At 39.6% G+C, this 23,810-nt stretch overlaps 2 protein-coding genes across 2 annotated transcripts in view; one reads left to right on the forward strand and one right to left on the reverse strand.

The window, feature by feature from the left end:
- Positions 1 to 1,398: 1,398 nt before the first annotated feature.
- LOC311142221 (poly(rC)-binding protein 3) lies at positions 1,399 to 15,972 on the reverse strand (the record flags this gene model as incomplete). Its single annotated transcript, XM_084177829.1, has 11 exons — positions 1,399 to 1,759; positions 2,444 to 2,613; positions 2,966 to 3,018; positions 3,734 to 3,809; positions 4,255 to 4,296; positions 13,954 to 14,049; positions 14,306 to 14,434; positions 15,088 to 15,219; positions 15,428 to 15,544; positions 15,692 to 15,748; positions 15,895 to 15,972. The coding sequence occupies 11 exons, from the start codon at positions 15,970 to 15,972 to the stop codon at positions 1,399 to 1,401; spliced, it is 1,311 nt and encodes a 436-aa protein (XP_084033955.1).
- Positions 15,973 to 20,479: 4,507 nt separating this feature from the next.
- The window catches only part of LOC311133537 (molybdenum cofactor sulfurase-like), a gene marked incomplete at both ends in the record, with an annotated part of 41,174 nt that continues 37,843 nt past the window's right edge, over positions 20,480 to 23,810 (forward strand). The window contains one exon of the mRNA XM_084167042.1: positions 20,480 to 20,542. Within this exon, the coding sequence (XP_084023168.1) occupies positions 20,480 to 20,542 (63 nt within the window). The remainder of the gene's footprint in view (positions 20,543 to 23,810) is intronic.

Below are 23,810 nucleotides of genomic sequence, written 5' to 3' on the forward strand. Positions count from 1 at the left end.
AGGCTTGCCTAAACAAAGGGGGTGAATACTTGTGCAACTAATATATTTTAGTAATTACATTTTTATTAATTTGTAAACATTTGTAGAATTTTATTTTCACTTTGACATTATGGAATATTTTGTTGTTTAGATAAATTACAAAAAAATCTGAATTAAATCCATTTCAATCCCACTTTGTAACGCAACAAAATGTGAAAAAAATCCAAGGCGGATGAATATTTATGATACCCACTGTATCAAAACAACAAGTATTCAAATTGAGGGTAACCTAACCTCAAGTGTGTGAATTGTTTAATTTTGCTTCGCAATAAAAAAAATAGAAATTACCCATTTGTATTCATAAAAGGCTCAATTTATTTCAAAGTCATAATGTATGTCTGAGATAAATATAACAAATTGGAAGAGCTCATTTACATTTACGTCATCTAGCAGACGCTCTTCAGAGCGACTTACAGTTAGTGAGTGCATACATTTTTCATACTGGCCCCCCGTGGGAATAGAACCCACAACCCTGGCGTTGCAAGCGCCATGCTTTACCAACTGAGCTACAGGGGACCATCAACAAAACTAAGGGTAGACCCTAATTAAAAACACAAACATAAACATAACGTTGTTACAATATTGTGCTGCATCAATCACAGATACTGAGAGCAGGGTAAGAATATGAATTGGACTGTAGAGTTCTGTTCATTTGGACTTCAGTTATGAGTAAACCAAGTAGCAAAAACAGCACTATAGGAGTTAGTTAGGACAGTCCCACTCTACAGGATTATTGTGTATCGTCAAAGCCACAATAATCCAATATGGCTTTATGTTAATCCCATCAGCACTGCATGTGCAACAACGATACTACAGAACACCGTTACCACTGACGAGAGCCTACTGGAGGAGAGGAGGAAATATGACAGCGGAATAGAGTGGAACAACCCTTGTTACGGTAAACGTCACAGTAATAACTACTTTATAAAACAAGTAACCCTACCAATGGTCTGCAGCTGCTACAGCGTCAATTCCTGTTTGAAACTGGCCTTTTCCTAAGAACATCATTGGTCAACTACTTACATCGATACCAAACAAAGTACAGTACATCCTATCTGAGAAAATGGTTCTATTGGAAGGATTAGCTGTTTCCGTGCATCACATACTGTAAGCCTGAAAATGGCTGTGTATCGTTATGTATGTTCAGATACACAAGGAGGTATTTAGCTTTATTTAGTGTTGCAAACAATTATACTGTTACACTAAAGTAGCTGAATGTCAGGTTTCATAATCAGTAGAGATATCCTTAATCATACAGTCAATATATCTTAATCAAGCTTTGCAACAGGGAACAAGTGTTATGCGGTACTGACCCCAAACTTGTTTTGGGGGGGGGGAATAAATTCTTATCCTATTATGTCAATATGGGGCAAACTTCTGGCGGTCAGATTTTTTCATGCCAGCAGTAGGAAGCTTAGTGGTGTAAGGGGATAGAACTTGTGGAAGGCCTGAGGCAGTTGCTGGGTGCATAGCCAGCATAGGGAGCGTTTTCATGCCAAGTAGACTGGAAACGGGGACAGCATAGTGCTGGGTGGGGATGGACTGTAAAGTGGAGGGGGAGTGCATGTTAATGGTGCCAGGGACTTGGGTAGTGGCAGCCATGACAGCCATAGAGGTTGGTGTGGAGACAGTGGGAACAGACTGAGAGAAGCTCATATTGTTGAGGTCAACAGGTGATGCAGAGGAAGCAGCATGCATGGTGTATTTAGCCATCTCTAAGCTGTAAACAGATACAGGGAAGGTAGTCATTTTTGGAGGGGATCGGGTGGGGAGAAGATGGGTAGGGTTCAGCAAAGGTGTTAAAGAGAGACATATCCAAAGAAAGGAGGAAAGAGAATGGGAAAAGCATGGGAGGAGAGTGAGAAAAAGGGAAAAAATAATCAAATTAGGAATGTTATGTGTTCAAAGCAGAAGTAATAAGACAAAAGGATTTTCATGCTTTTGTGAGTATGGATCAGTTGATTGTATGTAGACCCCAAGGCACTAAGATTAGATGTAATGCTTTTCCCTAAAACAATTTCATCCTTCCATCATGTCAACATTGTTTGTTTGACTATCTTGTCTGTTGTTTTACTATCTTGTCTGTTATGTGATTATCTTGTCTGTTATTAGACTATCTTGTCTGTTAGACTATCTTGTCTGTTATTTGATTATATTGTCTGTTATTAGACTATCTGGTCTGTTAGACTATCTTGTCTGTTGTTAGACTATCTTGTCTGTTGTTAGACTATCTTGTCTGTTATTTGATTATATTGTCTGTTGTTAGACTATCTTGTCTGTTGTTAGACTATCTTGTCTGTTTTTCTTCTCTATTGTCAGTTGAATCTTGTCAGTTGTCTATCATGTAGTACATCATGGGTCACAACTCCCAACTGACCTGTTAGAGGTAGTGAGGCAGTTTTACCTGGCATTGATGAGGTAGTGTGCCACACTGATGCTGGTCGGAGAGCCTATGATCGTGACTTGGCGCATGGGCGATCCGTCCGTGGCACTGGCTATCTTAATGTGAGCTCCTGACACCTGGCGAATCTCATTGACCTTGCTGCCTTGTCTGCCAATTATGCAGCCAATAAACTGAGGAAAAGATAGGAAAGTGAAAATGTACGTCAAAAGATGTGTCATGCATGTTGCTCATGCATTATCAGTCCAATTAAAACATTTGTATCCTCCATAATGTTCTCTCCCCAATTGGAACATCTGACATTTTTCTTGCCAATTTGGACATCTGACTTAATTTTTTTATCTGTCTACCTAAAGATAAGAATAGAACATCATGTAGAGAGATAGCATTCAGTTGGCTTAAACGTTGGGAAAAACAACCATTTCAGCTGTCATTCTCATTTTAGAGCAGCGACACTGGTGCCTAAAAGAATGTGATCTATATGATGTACATTGTATGATGCTGATGAGACTGAGCAAGACTTACGTCATTGGGTATTGCCAGCTCCTGAGAACTTGTGGGGACAGAGGCATCCATTCCTGCAGAGTAGGACATAGCATGGTAACGACAGTACTACATCATTTCCATATGCACTGAATATAATGGCATTGCATGTTATGTATGATGTCTGAGACATCACATTCATGAACTATTTGGCAACGGTAAACAATTCAAGTCACATTACATGTACATCTAACATGAAATTATAACATGATACCATAAAAGAGTGAAGTTCCTTAACAGCTTTGATAAAAAATACATTAAATTATACATTATGATAGATTATTAATAGACCTTAGCATTACAATCTGTGAATTTATCATTTGAAATGCATACATTTTTAGCAATACCCTGTCTTTTTTATTACATCAAGCAATTGTGATAATTCAATTATTCTCCCTGTTTGAATATTGTATTATTTCAATTTGCTGCTTGTTTGTTGTGGGATAGGATACATGGGGTGGTATAGGTCAGGGATGGTATGGAGGATGTTAGAGATAGAGGAGAATCATTGCCAAGGTCAAGGAGAGGAGTCTGTGAGATGTAGGCTACCTCTTCATTTAGAAATGGCTCTATCTTTTCAGACATACAGTAGAACATAACCATGTAAAAGAAGGGAAAGAAGATGTGTTCCTTCCAGAAGCAGAAGAGGGTTTTTGATTGGTGTGATGAGCACAGGAGGACAGAAAGTGGAAGAGAGAGGACAGAGAGAGAGGGATAGATGGACTTCCCCAGGGAGCCTTGGGTACGTACCAGGGAAGGTAGGGTTGCTCTGCCCAAGGGAAGGGAGGGGGATATGCTGCATAGCCAACTGGTGAAGCTTGGTCAACTGCAGGGTAGGAAGGAAGTTAGAACTAACCAATCAAACTGGATTATTTCAGAGGAGATGACAGCTATAGCTACAATACAGAACCAATCTGAAGTTCAAACACAGAGTTCAAAGTGTGTGTTAGTTCGGTGAAGAATTTGACATTTGTCATCAGAATCATGCTGGCTTGTCATGGAAGTGATTTGATTTGTCATTATTGGTATTTCTATGAGCAAGAAGGGCCAAGTCATCATTAGTATTGCTTTATGGTCCCCGTCTTTGCTGACACTCTTTTGAAACAAAGCAAGCTGCTATATTAGTGTTAGTAAAGACTAGAGTACAGAAAGTGTTAGTGTTTCATCCTTGCTAGTGGGTGCACTGAGGGCATAGTGGCGGCTTGGAAGGTGGTGGTGGGCAGGTGTGGGTCATTGGGGTGGGTGTTATTGGATCAGACAAATACACTTACATCTTGATGGGGAAAAGCATACTGTCCTTGAATTGTGAAGGCCTGAAAAAATGGGATTTAAGATTGATTGGGTTATTATTACTGTTTAAACATTTTTACTCTTGTCCCTTTTTGATAATTTTCAAAATAGTTGCAACACATGAGAATGTAATGTAGCTTCTATGCTGCTTTATTCACATTCCCAAAATATGTAAAACTTTTAAAAAATGTCCCATGCATTTATTTACTACCTCCATGGTTCGATCCACCTAATTTCATCTAAAGGTAATCCATTTGATTTCTTAAACTGTGATTTTGCTACATGTAAGATGAGAGAGCATAATGCATAATGTTACATGACAAATTTAGAGGTTTAGGCGTCATATTTGTCTAGCATTGATGCACATCAGTACGTTGCCGTCATTTGTAAAGGGAAGATGGGCTTACTAACTGCTGTGTACTTCTATGACAGCTCTGACCAGAGGCAATAGATGTTTCATTCAACTGGCTGTAGCAGCAATTTCTCCTCATCTGGCCACTCACAATCTACAAATAGTGGTGGGATGTCGTTATATGCAGATTCTTCCCTCTAGTGGTGAAAGATGCTCTGGTTGTTGTTTGGCTTGTGCATTGTGTATCACTTCAGAATTACATTTCTTAACTTGATTACTCTGAATCAAAAAAGGCCAGGAAAATGCAGAATCTGCATTTTAATTGGAATAACAGGATATGCAATGAATTTCCATGACATTTCCATGAATGAGCGGAATGAGTGCCAAGTAAGCATTATTAATATATTTAATTACAAGCAGGTATGTTAATGAATATACAATAACAACACTGTGTGGCTAGTAGCTGTCCTTCCAGCCTTCCACAGAGTTAGATGACCAAATGTGAATTCATTTATCGTCATATAACAGGTTAATTTTCAAGGAATTCATTCGCATGTACACATACATTAAAATTTCTAATGGAAGTGACCTATCCTCAAAACTATGCAGAATGCCTTGAACATGCTGGCTTTTTTAGCAAGGTTATCGACAATGTCCTGAACATAACTTCATCACCCTTAAAAATATATTTGATCACTTACATTTACATTTTACATTTTAGTCATTTAGCAGACGCTCTTATCCAGAGCGACTTACAGTTAGTGCATTCATCTTAAGATAGCTAGATGGGACAACCACATATATCAGTCATAGTAACTACATCTTTCCTCAATAAAGTAGCTATCAGCAAAGTCAAGTGCGAGTGTTAGTTCACGAAAGGCAAAAAAATATATACACTACCGTTCAAATGTTTGGGGTCACTTAGAAATGTCCTTGTTTTTGAAAGAAAAGCTATTTTTTGTCCATTAAAATAACATCAAATTCATCAGAAATACAGTGTAGACATTGTTAACTCTTCCGAGTCGGCGAACGCTTCGGCGCGTTCAAATCGCGGGCCGGCTTTAGGACCGCGCAGCATCCAAACCAAGTGACGCAGAGGGCTGCCGTCGATTTCATGCAGAAATGGAGACCCGAAGCTACGTTTTGAGTGTTTGTTTCATGTAAATACACCAACTAAAACCAAAGTTATGATAATTTCAATTCCATGAAAAAAGTGCGTCAAAATATGCGCTCTTTTATGAGCGCTTTGCATTTATTATAATAACTTTGTCGTCTTTTGTGATAAAAAGGAACGGAAAAAAACGTGTGCTTGTGCTAACCCGGTTCTTCAGGATGCACACGAGTATATAAACATTCATTCCCATGACAACTAGCCATTGCGAAAGAACGAACGAGAGGAATTAGTTCAGTTCATGAGTAGTTTTGGAGAGTTTTTCACGAGTTAGTATTTCAATTGTTAGTATTTCAAGAGTTTTATTGTCAGCAGTATCGTTTTTGTGAAGCAATATGAGGCGCACACTTCACGTTGAACAAGCCGTCGACTTGTTATTCCAAATGAGCGATGAAGAAACTTTGGAAAGTTCGTCGTCAGACAATGAGAGTGGCCAGGATGACTTCGAGGACCCTGATTTTGTTGCTGAAAACGTGAGGTAAGAAGACAAACATTTTTCTAAAATGAATTTGTTTTATTGCTTTCGTTTATCTTACTATAGTATTCTATTCTACTTCACTGTAGTGCAAATGCCAATGAACATCTTGAACTTTGAATAATCTTGAATCCGTTTACCTGTTTTGTATAGTGACGACGACGACGACGAGCAGCCTGGGCCATCAACAGCCCCCACCCCCACAACAAGCCGACGGAGGCCATCACAGAGGGGGCGTGGAAGGAAGGATCAGGCCAAGACCAGGTCAAGATCTCCAGCCCAGTCAGCAGCACAGCCAGAACAGAGCTCTGAGCCATGGAAAACAGAGACTGATCCTGACACTGCCCCACAAGCCAGTAGGTTCATGCCCCGCAGACCACCAGGAGCCCAGGTGGATTTGCATTCAGGGCACACACCAAAGGACCTCTTCCTGCTCTACTTCGCCGCAGATACAATGAGGACAATCTGCAGAAACACCAACAAACAGGCAGCAAGAAATCAGCAGAAGGGGAGCAAATATCAGTGGACTGACGTTGATGTGGAGGAACTGCACAGATTTCTGGGTCTCCTCATCTACACCTCATTGGTGACTCTGCCTAGTATCCAGGACTACTGGAAACAAAGCCACATATTGTCTGTTTCATTGCCAGCGAAGGTCATGCCAAGAGACAGATTCCGGTCCATCTCATGGAACATCCACCTAAGTGATCCAGAGGAGGATGTCATAAATGACCAGCGCAAAGGTACACCCCAGCATGACAAACTGTTCAGGGTCAAACCTCTGATGGACGACATTCGCACTGCCTGCCAGGCTCATTACCATCCTAAGAAGGAACTGTCAGTCGACGAGAGGATGGTGGCTACAAAAGCCAAAACTGGCATGACCCAGTACATGAAGGACAAGCCTAACAAATGGGGGATCAAGCTCTTTGTGTTGGCAGAGTCTAACAATGGCTACACTCTAAACTTCAACGTGTATGTTGGGAAAGCACACACACCCAGCGTGCATGGACTTTCATATGATGCTGTTATGGACCTCATTCAGCCATCACATCTTGGTACAGGATACCATATTTATATGGACAATTTCTACACCAGCCCAAAACTGTTCCTGAGTTTGGGAAGTATGAAGTTTGGAGCCTGTGGGACCTACAGAAGCAACAGAAAAGGGTGTCCTAGTGGCAGAGAAAATGCCCTCACCAGCAAATCGAAGAGGGGGTCTGTGAGATGGATCAGAGAGGATCGCCTGGTCTTTGTGAAGTGGATGGATACGCGGGAGGTGTCGGTGTGCTCCACAATCCACCCAGCGTTTTCGGGCGAGACAATCAAGAGGAAGGTGAAGGAAGGACCTGGACGCTGGGTAGCAAAAGACATTCCCTGCCCTACCCCCATCATGGCCTACAATAAGTACATGGGAGGGGTTGACCTGTCAGACCAGCTTCTCCAGTATTACTCAACCCATCGCAGAACTGCTCGCTGGTACCGTACCCTCTTCCTGCATTTTTTGGACATGGGAACAACAAATGCATACATCCTGCACTGTGACATCAGTGCGACCCAACAGGTCACACCCATGACGCACAAGAACTTTGTGGCAGAACTTGTGGCCCAGCTGTGCGGAGTGACCCAGACAGGGGTTCCACTTCAAAAAAGCACCAGCCATGTTTCTGTGGCCATTGCCAATGTTGCAGAGGCCAAAGACAAAGCCACAGCAGGCCGCAGGGTTTGTCAACGCTGTAAACAAGTTGACAAGAAGAGGTTTGTCACACCATGGAAGTGCAAGGCCTGTGATGTGGCTCTCTGTGTCATTGTGGACAGGAACTGTTTTGAAGAGTGGCACAAATAGGGTAAAGGCCAGTGGCTATACCTACTTTTTTTGTAAATAGTTGTGTATTGCTTGTATATATCTCAAGAATACTTTTATATGTTCATATTTGCACTTTGTGGTTCAATTTGAAGCTTTTTTTTTCATTTTGGACAGAAACTGTTTTGAGGAGTGGCACAAAAAGGTTTAGGGTTAGAATAGAAGAAAAACGCCAGTGGTTATACCTACTTTTTATTGTAAATAGTTATTTATTGCTTGTATATATCACCAAAATACTTTTATATGTTCATATTTGCACCTTGTGGTTCAATTTGAAGCTTTTTAAATGCTTGGTTCACCATGTTTGAGGGTTTTACAATAAAAAAACCATCTTTTTTCTAAACGGACTTTGTGTTTTCTGTGTGTGTTTGGGTCCAGTGTGTTGAAATAGTATGTCAAAGTGAAAAACTTACTAACAGATCATATAGGTGAGGTTGTGCTGAAAAAAAAGATACCCAACATTGGTCTGGTAAACATTTCTTTATGTAGTATATCAGGGCAAAATTGAAGGTACCCAAAAACGGCCAAAAAAGCTCCAGACTCCGAAGAGTTAATGTTGTAAATGGCTATTGTAGCTGGTAACGGCTGATTTTTTATGGAATATCTACATAGGCGTACAAAACAAAACATTGGATATCCAAACCTTGGATTTGAGTCACTTGAAACTGCTAGTGTGAACAAGGCCGGTACGTATACTCACTTGGCCCCTACCAGGACCATACAATTACCCAATTGGCAATTGAAGAGTTTCTTTCCAAAATGCTATAAACACATTTTTCACATTTGTGTTTTTTTCATCAGAAATTATTGTTTATGTGTGTTCAAAATATTACTTTTCTCCGATTTTTTATTCATAGATGTAAGATGTGTATGAAAATGTTTATTTTTGTTGCTAAATGCTATATATCCATTGTTTAGCTGGAATGGAGTGTTAGTATCCTGTATATTTTACTGTGATATGTGGTTGTCTCACCTACAGTTGAAGTCAGAAGTTTACATACACTTACGTTGGAGTCATTAAAACAAATTTTTCAACCACTCCACAAATTTCATGTTAACAAACTATAGTTTTGGCAAGTCGGTTAGGACATCTGCTTTGTGCATGACACAAGTAATTTTTCCAACAATTGTTTACAGACAGATTATTTCACTTATAATTCACTGTATCACAATTCCAGTGGGTCAGAAGTTTACATACACTAAGTTGACTGTGCCTTTAAACAGCTTGGAAAATTCCAGAAAATGATGTCATGGCTTTAGAAGCTTCTGATAGGCTAATTGACATCATTTGAGTCAATTGGAGTTGTACCTGTTGATGTATTTCAAGGCCTACCTTCAAACTCGATGCCTCTTTGCTTGACATCATGGGAAAATCAAAAGAAATCAGCCAAGACCTCAGAAAAAAATTTGTAGACCTCCACAAGTCTGGTTCATCCTTGGGAGCAATTTCCAAACGCCTGAAGGTACCACGTTCATCTGTACAAACAATAGTACGCAAGTATAAACACCATGGGACCACGGAGCCGTTATACTGCTCAGGAAGAAGACGCGTTCTGTCTCCTAGAGATTAACGTACTTTGGTGCGAAAAGTGCAAATCAATTCTAGAACAACAGCAAAGGACCTTGTGAAGATGCTGGAGGAAACAGGTACAAAAGTATCTATATTCACAGTAAAACGAGTCCTATAGCGACATAACCTGAAAGGCTGCTCAGCAAGGAAGAAGCCACTGCTCCAAAACCGCCATAAAAAAGCCAGACTACGGTTTGCTACTGCACATGGGGACTTTTTGGAGTATTGTCCTCTGGTCCGATGAAACAAAAATAGAACTGTTTGGCCATAATGACCATCGTTATGTTTGGTGGAAAAAGGGGGTAGCTTGCAAGCCGAAGAACACCATCCCAACCGTGAAGCACAGGGGTGGCAGCATCATGCTGTGGGGGTGCTTTTCTGCAGGAGGGACTGGTGCACTTCACAAAATAGATGGCATCATGAGGAAGGAAAATTAAGTGGATATATTGAAGCAACATCTCAAGACATCAGTCAGGAAGTTAAAGCTTGGTCGCAAATGGGTCTTCCAAATGGACAATGACCCCAAGCATTCTTCCAAAGTTGTGGCAAAACGACTTAAGGACAACAAAGTCAAGGTATTGGAGTGGCCATCACAAAGCCCTGACCTCAATCCTATAGAAAATGTGTGGGCAGATCTGAAAAAGCGTGTGCGAGCAAGGAGGCCTACAAACCTGACTCAGTTACACCAGCTCTGTCAGGAGGAATGGGACAACATTCACCCAACTTATTGTGGGAAGCTTGTGGAAGGCTACCCAAAACGTTTGATCCAAGTAAAACAATTTAAAGGCAATGCTACCAAATACTAATTGAATGTATGTAAACTTTTGACCCACTGGGAATGTGATGAAAGAAATAAAAGCTGAAATAAATGATTCTCTCTACTATTATTCTAACATTTCAGATTCTTAAAATAAAGTGGTGATCCTAACTGACCTAAGACAGGGAATTTTTACTAGGATTAATTGTCAGGAATTGTGAAAAACTGAGTTCAAATGTATTTGGCTAAGGTGTATGTACATTTCCGACTTCAACTGTAGCTATCTTAAGAAGAATGCACTTACTGTACACTACCATTCAAAGGTTTGGGGCCACTTAGAAATGTCCTTGTTTTCGATTGAAAATGATTTTTTTTGTCCATTAAAAGAACATCAAATTGATCAGAAATACAGTGTAGACATTGTTAATGTTGTAAATGGCTATTGTAGCTACTCCCGAGTGGCGCAGTGGTCTAAGGCACTGCATCGCAGTGCTAGCTGTGCCACTAGAGATCCTGGTTCGAATCCAGGCTCTGTCGTAGCCGGCCATCGTGCACAATTGGCCCAGCGTCATCCAGGGTAGGGGAGGGAATGGCCGGCAGGGGATGTAGCTCAGTTGGTAGAGCATGGCGTTTGCAACGCCAGGGTTGTGGGTTCGATAAAATAATGTATGCACTAACTGTAAGTCGCTCTGGATAAGAGCGTCTGCTAAATTACTAAAATGTAAATGTAAAATGTAGCTCGAAACGGCTGATTTTTCAAAGCCATATCTCAGACTGCCCATCTTAATCTTTTATTTTTATTGGCCAGTCTGAGATATGGCTTTTTCTTTGCAACTCTGCCTAGAAGGTCAGCATCCCGGAGTCGCCTCTTCACTGTTGACGTTGAGACTGGTGTTTAACGGGTACTATATAATGAAGCTGCCAGTTGAGGACCTGTGAGGCGTCTGTTTCTCAAACTAGACACTCTAATGTATTTGTCCTCTTGCTCAGTTGTGCACCGGGCCTCCCACTCCTCTTTCTATTCTGGTTAGAGACAGTTTGCGTTGTTCTGTGAAGGGAGTAGTACACAGCGTTGTACGAGATTTTCAGTTTCTTCGCAATTTCTCGCATGGAATAGCCTTCATTTCTCAGAACAAGAATAGACTGACGAGTTTCAGAAGAAAGTTATTTGTTTCTGGCCATTTTGAGCCTGTAATCGAACCCACAATTGCTGATGCTCCAGATACTCAACTAGTCTCAAGAAGGCCAGTTTAATTGTTTCTTTAATCAGCACAACAGTTTTCAGCTGTGCTAACATAATTGCAAAAGGGTTTTCTAATGATCAATTAGCCTTTTAAAATTAGAAACTTAGATTAGCAAACACACCGTGCCATTGGAACACAGGACTGATGGTTGCTGATAATGGGCCTCTGTACGCCTATGTAGATATTCCTTTAAAAATCTGCCGTTTCCAGCTACAATTGCCATTTACAACATTAACAATGTCTACACTGTATTTCTGATCAATTTTATGTTCTTTTAATGGACAACAAAATTGTTTTTCTTTCGAAAACAAGGAAATGTCTACGTTTTTTACATTTTAGTAATTTAGCAGACGCTCTTATCCAGAGCGACTTACAGTTAGTGAGTGCATACATTTTTCATACTGGCCCCCCGTGGGAATCAAACCCACAACCCTGGCGTTGCAAGCGCCATGCTCTACCAATTGAGCTACAGGAGGCCTTAAGTGACCCCAAACTTTTGAACGGTAGTGTATTTATACAGTACTAGTCAAAAGTTTGAACACACCTACTCATTCAAGGGTTTTTCTTTATTTTTACTATTTTCTACATTGTAGAATATTAGTGAAGACATCAAAACTATGAAATAACACATATGGAATCCTCTAGTAAACAAAAAAGTGTTAAACAAATCAAAATATATTTTATATTTGAGATTCTTCAACCAGCTTCATGAGGTAGTCACCTGGAATGCATTTCAATTAACAGGTGTGCCTTGTTAAAAGTTAATTTGTGGAATTGCTTTCCTTCTTAATGCGTTTGAGCCAATCAGTTGTATTGTGACAAGTAGGGGTGGTATACAGAAGATAGCCCTATTTGGTAAAAGACCAAGTCCATATTATGGCAAGAACAGCTCAAATAAGCAAAGAGAAACGACAGTCCATCATTGCTTTAAGACATGAAGGTCAGTCAATCCGGAAAATTTCAAGAACTTTGAAAGTAATGGTGGACTGCAGCTATACGCCATCCCATCTGGTTTGGGCTTAGTGGGACTATCATTTGTTTTTCAACAGTACAATGACCCAAAACACACCTCCAAGCTGTGTAAGGGCTATTTGACCAAGGAGAGTGATGCAGTGCTTCATCAGATGACGTAGTCTCCACAATCACCTGACCTCAACCCAGTTGAGATGGTTTGGGATGAGTTGGACCAAAGAGTGAAGGAAAAGCAGCCAACAAGTGCTCAGCATATGTGGGAACTCCTTCAAGACTGTTGGAAAAGCATTCCTCATGAAGCTGGTTGAGAGAATGCCAAGAGTGTTCAAAGATGTCATCAAGGCAAAGGGTGGCTATTTGAAGAATCTCAAATATAAAATATATTTTGATTTGTTTAACACTTTTTTGTTTACTACATTTACATTTACATTTTAGTCATTTAGCAGACGCTCTTATCCAGAGCGACTTACAGTTAGTGAGTGCATACATTTATTTTTTATTTGTTTCATACTACATGATTCCATATGTGTTATTTCATAGTTTTGATGTCCACTACTTTCCTACAATGTAGAAAATTGTAAAAATAAAGAAAACTCCTTGAATGAGTAGGTGTGTCCAAACTTTTGACTGGTACTGTACATTACACAACACAAATAATCTGTCCATGTGGTTGATGACCGCTACTAGCCAATGTCCATTGGTGTCCATTTGAGTAAACACACATTTCTGGTTGAGAGAATGTCAAGAGTGTGCAAAGCTGTCATCAAGGCAAAGGGTGGCTATTTTGAAGAATCTAAAATCTAAAATATATTTTCATTTGTTTAACACTTTTTTGGTTACTACATGATTTCATATGTGTATTCATAGTTTTGATGTCTTCACTATTATTCTACAATGTAGAAAATAGTAAATATTAAGAAAATCCTTGAATGAGTAGGTGTGTCCAAACTTTTGACTGGTACTGTATATATATTTGTTGTTATTATTTTAATTTTATTTTGTATTTAGTTATTTGGGGTGAGGGGTTGAGGAGGGGTGCAATGTGGGGTGCTGTGGGATTATTTAAGATACTCTTTGAAGAGGTAGGGTTTCAGATGTTTTGGGAAGATGGGCAGGTCCTAGCATCAGGGGGAAGCTGGTTCCACCAGGACAGAGAAGGACACTTGCCATCACATGCCAATCATCAGTGCCAAACGGCTGATGTGTGTTTAAAAAAATTTATCTTACTGTGTTGTATTAAAGTGTCACTTCTGTATATGCAAAACTGGTACTCACTTGTGAGACATGTTGTTGTTGTTGTTGAAATACTGGATGGCTGGCTCCAGTCATGGTCTTGGGGCGATATGGTATAGTTGCTCCTTTGGGCGGTGACTGAAGACACAACCAAACAACAAACAGCAATGACTGATTGGACAAACACATCACTATCAACAACAGGTAGTGAGATTGTATTGTTTCTTAGATTACTTTGATAACAATTGGCCTGATATGTCTGTAGCCTCCATTATTATGATGTAAGCCTGAGTTAAATACCATAATTATGGAGCCTATAGCCATTTCAGGTCTGACCAAACAGCTAATTGGATTCTATAATAATACTGTATGTTAATTGTATTGGCATGATTACTTCCAGCATGACAGAGCAGATGTGTCTGACACACTGTGTGATGGCCTGAGGAGTGCCTGAGATAGTGACAGCTCTCTCAGTGGATTCCGGCAGCATGTCCCCTGCCACCTGCACCTGAGCACCTGTGGTCTGAACACAACATACAATGGGAGTCAATTACAAAGATAGGGAATTACTTGTCAAAAGATTCCATAGGCCATTACTTGTCAAAAGATCCATTTGATCATGTATTATTCATATATTTTTAATATACTGTATAATTGTACAATGTCTGATATTTATTTTTGACATGCACAACGTTCATGTTGTACAAATTAGTCTCTTGTGACAGACTGCTGGACAGTGCACACAAGATTTAGTTCTGTGTTCCGAGATTATGTCAACATAAATATTTGACATCCAATTATTTGGAGAGTGCAATCCTCCTCATTGCTCATTTACTATGTTTGCAATGAAGATTCAGCACCCCATTCCTTTGATGAATACATTTTTTTGAGTGAGCACAATGTTTGGGTCTCCACACTTATCAGTCTCCTTGAATAGTGTTGTGTGGTGCTGTTGCATCATTGTAATTAATTTCCCTGAGGCTGTTTCATTGGGTGATTGAAAGGTTAGGATGGGATCACCAGATATGTGCTGTATAAACAACTCCTAAGGACATGAGTTGGCTATACAGCACTAACAGATCTGGGAGCAGTCTAAATCAAATGAGCTCCCACTGGACAAATGTTGTCAAAAGACACAAAGTAAATGAGAGACGCTTGAGGCCTAGCTTCTTCTACCTCTCTGATCTCCTTGATCTTGGAGCCTCCTTTGCCTATCAAGGAGCCACATTGACTGCCTGGGAACACAAGGCGGAGTGTCACTGGAGGATGGCTTGTTACCGTGCTGTTCGTCATTGCAGCTGTAATGTCCTGAAATAGAGGTTTAGACAACAGTTTTAAGGTTATCAAAAACTAGGGGGTCTAATCTCAGAAATTATATCATGAGCTTTTGTATTGTCTCATTCATTGAAGTCAATGGAAGTTTTGAGTGAAATGTTGCCCAAAGTGAGGAAATTAGTTACTTTTGTACTTAACATAAGGACACACCAGAGTACATGGTACCAGAGTATTTTGTTACCTCCTCAAACCTTTCAGCGATCATAGAGAAAGCTCTGAAGATGCCCTCTGTTGGTCCTGTGATGGTAACAATCCTCTCTGGAGAAGATCCCTCTGAAATGTTGATGCGAGCGCCACTCTGGAAACACTCACAGAGTTTTAGGTGAGTCATGTAAAAATACACTTTATTCCAGAAAGCATACACTGTATTCCAATTCTATTGAAATTATTATTTATTTATTATTTACTTTCTATTATAAAAAATATGTTTTTTTATAACAGTTACCTCCTCTCTCATCTTTTTGACGGTTTCCCCTTTCTTTCCAATTATGCTGCCCACTTCCTGTTAACAATGAGACACCCAAAAAATTAAGCATAAACTTTTCTAAGCCTTAAATCAATAACAATATATATTTTTTTTATGTGATCTGACAATCAGAATAATGTAAAAGAAGAGGGATATGTTGTAATGATGAGACGTGCGTTTACCTTCCCATGCATCAGAAGCCGAAACGTGAGGGTAACATTCAGCCCCGCCTCTGAGGCCCCATCTTCCTTGTCAGACATATTCACACTTATCAACGGTCTAGACACTCAGCTTCATACAACACTCTGTAGACACAAACAAAGACCCAATTCACATGAAACTGGCATAGTCAATAGATTTTGTTCAGTCGGTCATAAAATGAGATAAGAATGCAAAAGCCCTGCACAACCCTTGAAATGTATCCAATATAACAGGCAGTCAATAAAACTCTACTGGAAGGCTTTCCCAGAATTAAATCAGACAATTAATTAGTCATTTTACAGTGATATAGTTTTTCCTATAATGCTGTTTTCTTTGATTTTGACCTCAAGTTTTTACCACATATCAACTCAAAAGTGAAATCTAAGCCTCCAGAGTGAAATGTGCCCACATACCGGTAAGCATGCATGGTAACATATTTCTTTATTAGCCCGATAGTTAGCTTTGCCCCTGGTGTGATGCTCACATGGGACTCCCTCATTAGTTCCAGCTAAACAGAACTTGTGTGACTCTTCTTTGATTAGATAAAATACAAAAGGAACTGCTTGTGTCCTACAGGGCTGGAGATCAAGTGATGTCTGTGTGACCGTCTCTAATAACACCCTGCCAATATCACACTGTGGGAGCACAATGTCCCACTGTTCCCATGTAACATTCATCCTATACCCAAAACCACAGAGGAATGTCTCTGAATATAACACAGACAGGAGTAGGACACTCAACATGGACATACATACTACTTGGTGAGGGTGAATGGACAGAATCATTTTCTCCACAATCCAAAATTATATCAAATATTTCCCAAGGCTACAACAATACTCTAAACATAACTTTCTTTGTCACTTATGTATCTTACAAAGTGTGGCATGACTCATGCATGACCTTTGACCCCACTCAGATACTTACATAGTTTAATCGGATCTCTATGCATACACCAATGGATGAAGACAATGCTTTGCCGCCATGGCACACCTAAAAAATACATGGAAGCAACAAGGATTACACACAAGGGTTGGAAAGCTAGGTCAAGCCTGGGTCAATTCCCAGCAAGCAATGCAAAAATCTACACACATTCCCTTGTTGACAATACCAGACAAAGGGCCATAACACAAATTATATACTATTGCTGCAGACAATAATATTAGGAATCCAAAGAGTTGTTGAGCAGCCAGCAGGGTACAGTGCCTATGGAATGTATTCAGACCACTTTACTTTTTCCACATTTTGTTAGGTTACAGCCTTATTCTAAAATTGATTAAATCGTTTTTTTTCCCTCATCAATCTACACACAATACCCCATAATTACAAAGCAAACACTGTTTTTTTAGAAATATTGGCTAATTTATTACAAATAAAAAACGGAAATATTACATTTACATAAGTATTCAGACCCTTCACTCAGTACTTTGTTGAAGCACCTGTGGCAGCGATTAAAGCCTTGAGTCTTCTTGGGTATGACGCTACAAGCTTGGCACACTTGTATTTGGGGAGTTTCTCCCATTCTTCTCTGCAGATCCTCTCAAGCTCTGTCAGGTTGAATGGGGAGCGTTGCTGCACAGCTATTTTCTGGTCTCTCCAGAGATGTTAGATCGGGTTCAAGTCTGGGCTCTGGCTGGGCCACTCAAGGACATTCAGAGACTTATCCCGAAGCCACTCCTGCGTTGTCTTGGCTGTGTGCTTAGGGTCGTTGTCCTATTGGAAGGTGAACCTTCGCCCCAGTCTCCCTGACCAAGTCCCTTCTCCCCCAATTGCTCAGTTTGGCCAGGCAGCCAGCTCCATGAAGAGTCTTGGTGGTTCCAAACTTCTTCCATTTAAGAATGATGGAGGCCACTGTGTTCTTAGGGACCTTCAATGCTGCATAGCAAAGGGTCTGAATACTTATGTAAATAAGGTATTTCTGTTTTTAATTTTTAATAAATTTGCCAAAATTTCTAAAAACCTGTTTTTGCTTTGTCATTATTGTGTGTATATTGCTGAGGAAATTCTTTTATTTAATCCATTTTAGAATAAGGCTGTAACGTAACAAGATGTGGAAAAAGTCAAGGGGTCTGAATACTTTCCGAAGGCACTGTATATATAGCCTAACAAGAGTGATTTCCTTCTCTGTGTCATTATAAGGTACTGTAAATGCATCCAACAAACAGCTACATCCCAGCCTAATCCTATAGACCAGGATTTGTTTGGTTAATGCTTAAGACCCTTTTGACCCATTTCTATCACCTCTAGCATGACAGCACCCACTCAAGACTTTAGAACAAAACACTAATACACAGCATACCATAAACATGATTTACAGATGATCTCATATTTCAATCATTCATGCTTTTCCCACACAACAACAAACAAACATGTGCAGTGACAAAGGGTGTTAATAACAATCTAATCTTTGTGAGCTAAATGGAATTACACTTCAGGGTTCACATGTACTCTTGACTAACTCTTATCTTGAGAACAAAATGGATATTGAATTTGATCTTGTTGAAGAAATTGATATTCATGAAATATTAATTTCTGGAAGATATTTAACATGAGAAAAGTGACTTTGTTCAGAGACTGTTGTGTGCCCGTGCCCTATATGTGCGTTATAGGGCCTAAATACTGTTGTGTTACAGCGGAGTATATTAAAACCTTCCTCTCACATCATACAACGAGATTAGGCCTATCTAAGCTTGGGGATAAAATGAAGGTTTTCCTGGTATACAAGGGCATAGAACATTGGCAAACATATGTATACTCAAAATATTTGACCTAAAGCCTTACATTTATATTAGTTTCATCAATAAAATGCAGTTCTGTACATAAAATTGAAAATTGCATTTAACAATAAGGGTATAGAAACTCAATGACATGGGTAGCTAAGTATGTGTCAACTCAGGGCAGCCAGCTGTTGTAAGTCCCCTGTAGCTCAGTTGGTAGAGCATGGCGCTTGCAACGCCAGGGTTTTGGGTTTGTTTCCCACGGGGGGCCAGTATGAAAATGTATGCACTCACTAACTGTAAGTTGCTCTGGATAAGAGCGTCTGCTAAATGACTAAACATTTTAGAAAGTAAAAAGTCTACTTTACAGAACTCAAGATAAGAGGGCAATTTCTTTGTAAATTGTTAAAAGAACAGGGGATTAAAGTCTACGGTTGAATAAGACTACTGTAGTTTTCTTCTTTGCAATATTATTACCAAGGGAAACATAATGTAGCTGAAAGCCTAATCCTCTGTTAGCCCCATTGGTTGAGGGGCCTGTAATGTGACAAGAACTATTAGTATGAAACACTAACCTGCTGTTTTAGTATAAAAATTAGTTCCTCTTCCTCCTCTCTCCGGAATGAGTAGTCCTCTAGTTTTACAGTCGTCGTTAAATGTTTGACCCCCTTTGTTGTCAGTTATTGCACTGAGAATGGACAGATGGCTATCTGTGCCGCTAGACTGGCTGGAGTGAGGTTGGCTTTGCTATTTGTCCGTCCCCTAGCTTAGCCCTAGATAAGCCCCTACACAGGGCAAAATAACCTGCATCTCTCCCTGTCAGTGGCACATGAGAGGTGTTGCTCTGTGGAGCGATCCACCAGCTGCTGAGGCCTGAGGGCAGGGCAAAGTGGCTCCTCCGCAGGACACTGTCCAGAGAGAGCTATGGTTACAGTGTCTGCATGGGAGACATTGTGGAAGTCTAAACTTTACAGTCAACAAAAACATAAATGAGAAGCTACAGTAGATAAATCTTTGTAAACTACATTGTTAAATTGTTGATCGTTTAGATTCTCTGCCAGATTAAACACATTACACTGGCTAAATGGGGACAGAACTGACAAGGGAGAATATAGTTATGTTTAGAGAGACATCCATAATGTCTTCATGGCGTGCTTTACCCTTACTCTGCCCCTCCCCCACACCAAGCCCTTATAACCCATAATGAGGCCATTATGGATACAATACAGCCCTTCTGCCCATAGAGCTGCATTCAGCTGAGCCACCAAATTGTGAAGGGAAATGAATCAGCAAAGCATAAGTGGCATATTTAATTACTGCTCACTGCATGGAAGGGAGACAATAATGGCCTCTGGGAATCTCTCATGTCACTTGCTTCCAGACCATGTGCTTTGGCCTCCATACATCAAAAAATATTATTACTGTATTTCTGCATGTGTGTGTACATGACTACATTAATATGTGTGTTCATGCACATTCTTGAATTACATTTAAATTCACTCCTTGAATTGACTGAATAGGAATTGTAATTGTTATGGTTATCACTAAATAAATCCTTAATAATAGCAACAGCATTTCATTTTCATTAGCCAGTATTATGTTTTGCTCACTTATTGTCCCGATTGACAGACTCAGCCCACTTTCAAACGTAAATGATGTTGTATTCCATTTCCTGCATTCTCAGTCACAGACCTATAATCTTCTCAGTCGTGTTGTATGGGGAATGCGAGGTAAATCGTTTAGATACAAATGACTACTACTAAAACAGACTGTCACTGTCTGTCAGAGATGCAGTGTGGACTTAGAACTTTGTCAACTAGTAAGTGTTGTTACATTGTAGGTAGACGCGAATATGCCACTACAAGAGGTCATGGAGAAGGAATCGTTAAATGTTAATGAACTGTGCACGTTTGAGAGTGTAGTGTCGAGTCAATGCTGGCAATTATTGCTGTGAAACAAAGGAGTCCGCTCATACTGAACCTTTGATCATAAGTTTTATTTATATCACAAGATTCCAGCATAAGTTTTACAGGTGTCCAGACCACCCGGAGAGCGGCGTCCCAGATTGCAATGGCCGCTCTAACCTCTTCTTCGTTTTTACCCAGTATATATAATCTTCCCAAGATATGGGTGGCTCCCTCTACTGTCCAATCCCCTGTCTACAACACACACTTCCTGTCTGTTGTATGTGGCGTCACACTAAAACAATTCCCTCTGACACTAAAATAAACATCCTCTCAGGTTCCACTTGAAAACATTAACAAAGTCATAATCTTAATACACTACATATTCCCCCCTTCGAGACTAACTAAAAGTCTCGAAAACAAAAAGAACAGGATTATGACAAGTAACAATTTATCTTATTGAGTATCTTTAACAATAAACCAAAACCATTTCCCTCTGGAGTGTAAATACCTTTCTATGAAATATGAACAAATCTTTATGGAGTGTGAGAGCGAAAACCCTGTCTGGCAGCCTTCTTCGTTTAAATATCCATCCATCAATCAAGACAGTAAAATTCTCTCACGGTCCCTCTGCCCCAGGCAACCACCTAGGTACTCCAGATCAATTCATAAATCTTTATCAATGCATTTGAAACTATGATGCAATTAAATACACATGTAAGCCCCTGCAAACAAAATACTATCCAAAAAATTTTCACACTAAGGCTGGTCGACCCATCGGACCCTACAGTGGATCTCTATCCCTGCCTAGACTCCATGTCCCTAAACATTCACGAAATAAACAAAAACATCTAAGATCCCCACATGTATTCAATAACATCAAATATCATTCTACAAAAATTAATACAGAAAGAATATGACACACATTATGTATTACACATGCAAATATGTCTATATTTCATTGCAGACACTGGAATGTAGTCCACTACACTTCATCTCCCCCGTAGTCTCGACTTCCAATGCATCGTTGATGATGGAATCGGAACATTTCCACACCTTCCTTGTTCCATCTGCTCCAGTCATTCTCCTTTCATATTGTCCCTGTTTGAGTAATTCAATCTCTACATATTCCCCCAAATGCTTCTGAAAGAAAATAAAAGACCAAACAGTATCTTTTGCAAAACAACACTTTCAAATTAAAACATCAATATCAACTAAGAATATAAAAAAATGATATAAAATGATATATGAATCACATTATCCTATTTCCCCCCTTTGATTCATAACATCATACTAAAATCACACTACTATTGAATTTTTTTTTTTGGAAAAATGATCAAATAATCAAAAAGGATATTTATCCATCAATACTCCATCTAGTCCCACTTGTCCCTCTTCATCCAGATCAGGAACAGTCAACAACGGCATCTGAGTGTTGTCTCCAGGCATCACAACTCCAACCCATCTCAATATCATATCCTTCTCAAAGGTCAGTAACAATGTACAAAAGAAAAATATCACACACAGTGCTATCAAAACTGCTATTAAAATCTGAACTATCACTGCTCCCATTGGCCCTAACTGATCTTGCAACCAAAACTTCGCTGACCATCCAGCTCCTTCAGATCTACCAAATGCATCCCTTATATTCTTCAATGCATCTATAACACTAAGTGATATTATCTGAACTATCTGGAATCAAAGTATAGCTAATATTATCAATATGATCTTCCCAAATTTTACACCATACCATGGAAAAATCCCCACTTCTCTCTTAGACTTATCCTCCAATGATAGGCTTCCCAGACTATGAAATGTCGCCATGTCTCTTTTCACCCTATTTCCAAACCTAGATTCAGATTTATCTGTGTCCGGTGCTACCCCTCTTTTAATGGTAAAAACCTCATATGGAAGCTTCAACGTTGACATGTAACAACATCCTGTCCATCCATAGGGTAAGAATATATATGCTTCATCACCACAAACCCACCAAATATCTCTAAAATTCCTAATAGTCACATTGTCAGGCAAAAGCTAATCTTTCACCATCAAAGTCCTGCTCTTCTTACTAACTGGAACATAAAAAGTAACATTATATTTCTCATTACTACCCTTAAGGTCATGCTTACCCAAAGTCATCATATAATCATCACAATCTGATATTCCCACAAACATACCCCTTCCATCATAAGTTTTATTAGAACAAAAACAACTTTTAGCCCTCACTGGTTTCACCTCCAATGCTTCAGGGTTCGCTGTTACCTGATTTTCCTTCCCATCTAACAAATTCACATAGGGTAATTCATTTAACCAAGAACACCTAAACCTAGGCTTAAACAAATGTTTTGACAACAACATTATTTTATCTGTTAATGATTGTTGCTGATACAACAGCCATGACAAAGCATAAGATTGACACGTACTTGATAGAGGTTGAGCGACCGTCTCTAAAATGGAACCCCACGTGTCTGGTGCTGGAATTCTCAACAGACATGGACCCTCAAGATTCCTCACTGATCTTACAGAATGAGTTAACTGCTGGAACCAAAGATTCCTACCTGCCCATTCATCTTTAATCTTCAAAACAGAAGAATCAAATCCATATGCCTTCCATTTAGTTTCTCTTTTCCCTAACGAGCGGTATTGATCAGATGTATCTTCCGATGTTACGTTGAAATCAAAGAACTCATCCTGTACCTCCATGATAGTATCTTGCACTATTTCAGATGAATCTATATTCTTCTCTACCACCATCTGCTCTCCTATTTTAACCCTATCCTTACTACCATTGACAGCACTCTCCATCCGTACCATAAACTCCTGAGTCACTCTTGCTACATCCTTTAATTTCAGAAAAGTTGTTGTTGGTGTCGGTGTCATACTTCCTACATTTGTTATTGCCGTCGTACCATTAATCCCTTTCAAAGTTACCATTAAAGTAGTTGATTTAGTTGATGTATTAACACCCTTAACTACTTCTAGTGGGAAAGCTACCGATATCCTCTGTGTTTTATTTACTGTTGGAGTGGCTACTGTAATATACTTCTCCTGAACTCCTTCGGTGACTGTGGAAGCTTCAACAGACTTCAACTCTTCCATTATAAGCGTCACTTTACGAATTACATAGCCTTTTAACCAATAATTCTTAACCGGAACAAATTTTAATGCTTGCACTAGATAAGTACACATATATTCTCCCTGATCTTTCTCTGTAACATTACGCAAAATAAGTGAACAATCACTCATAACCCTCTTCCACTTCATATCGTTGTACAAACT

This window comes from Coregonus lavaretus (assembly GCF_964263955.1).
Source record: "Coregonus lavaretus genome assembly, chromosome: 1".
NCBI classification, from domain to species: domain Eukaryota; kingdom Metazoa; phylum Chordata; class Actinopteri; order Salmoniformes; family Salmonidae; genus Coregonus; species Coregonus lavaretus.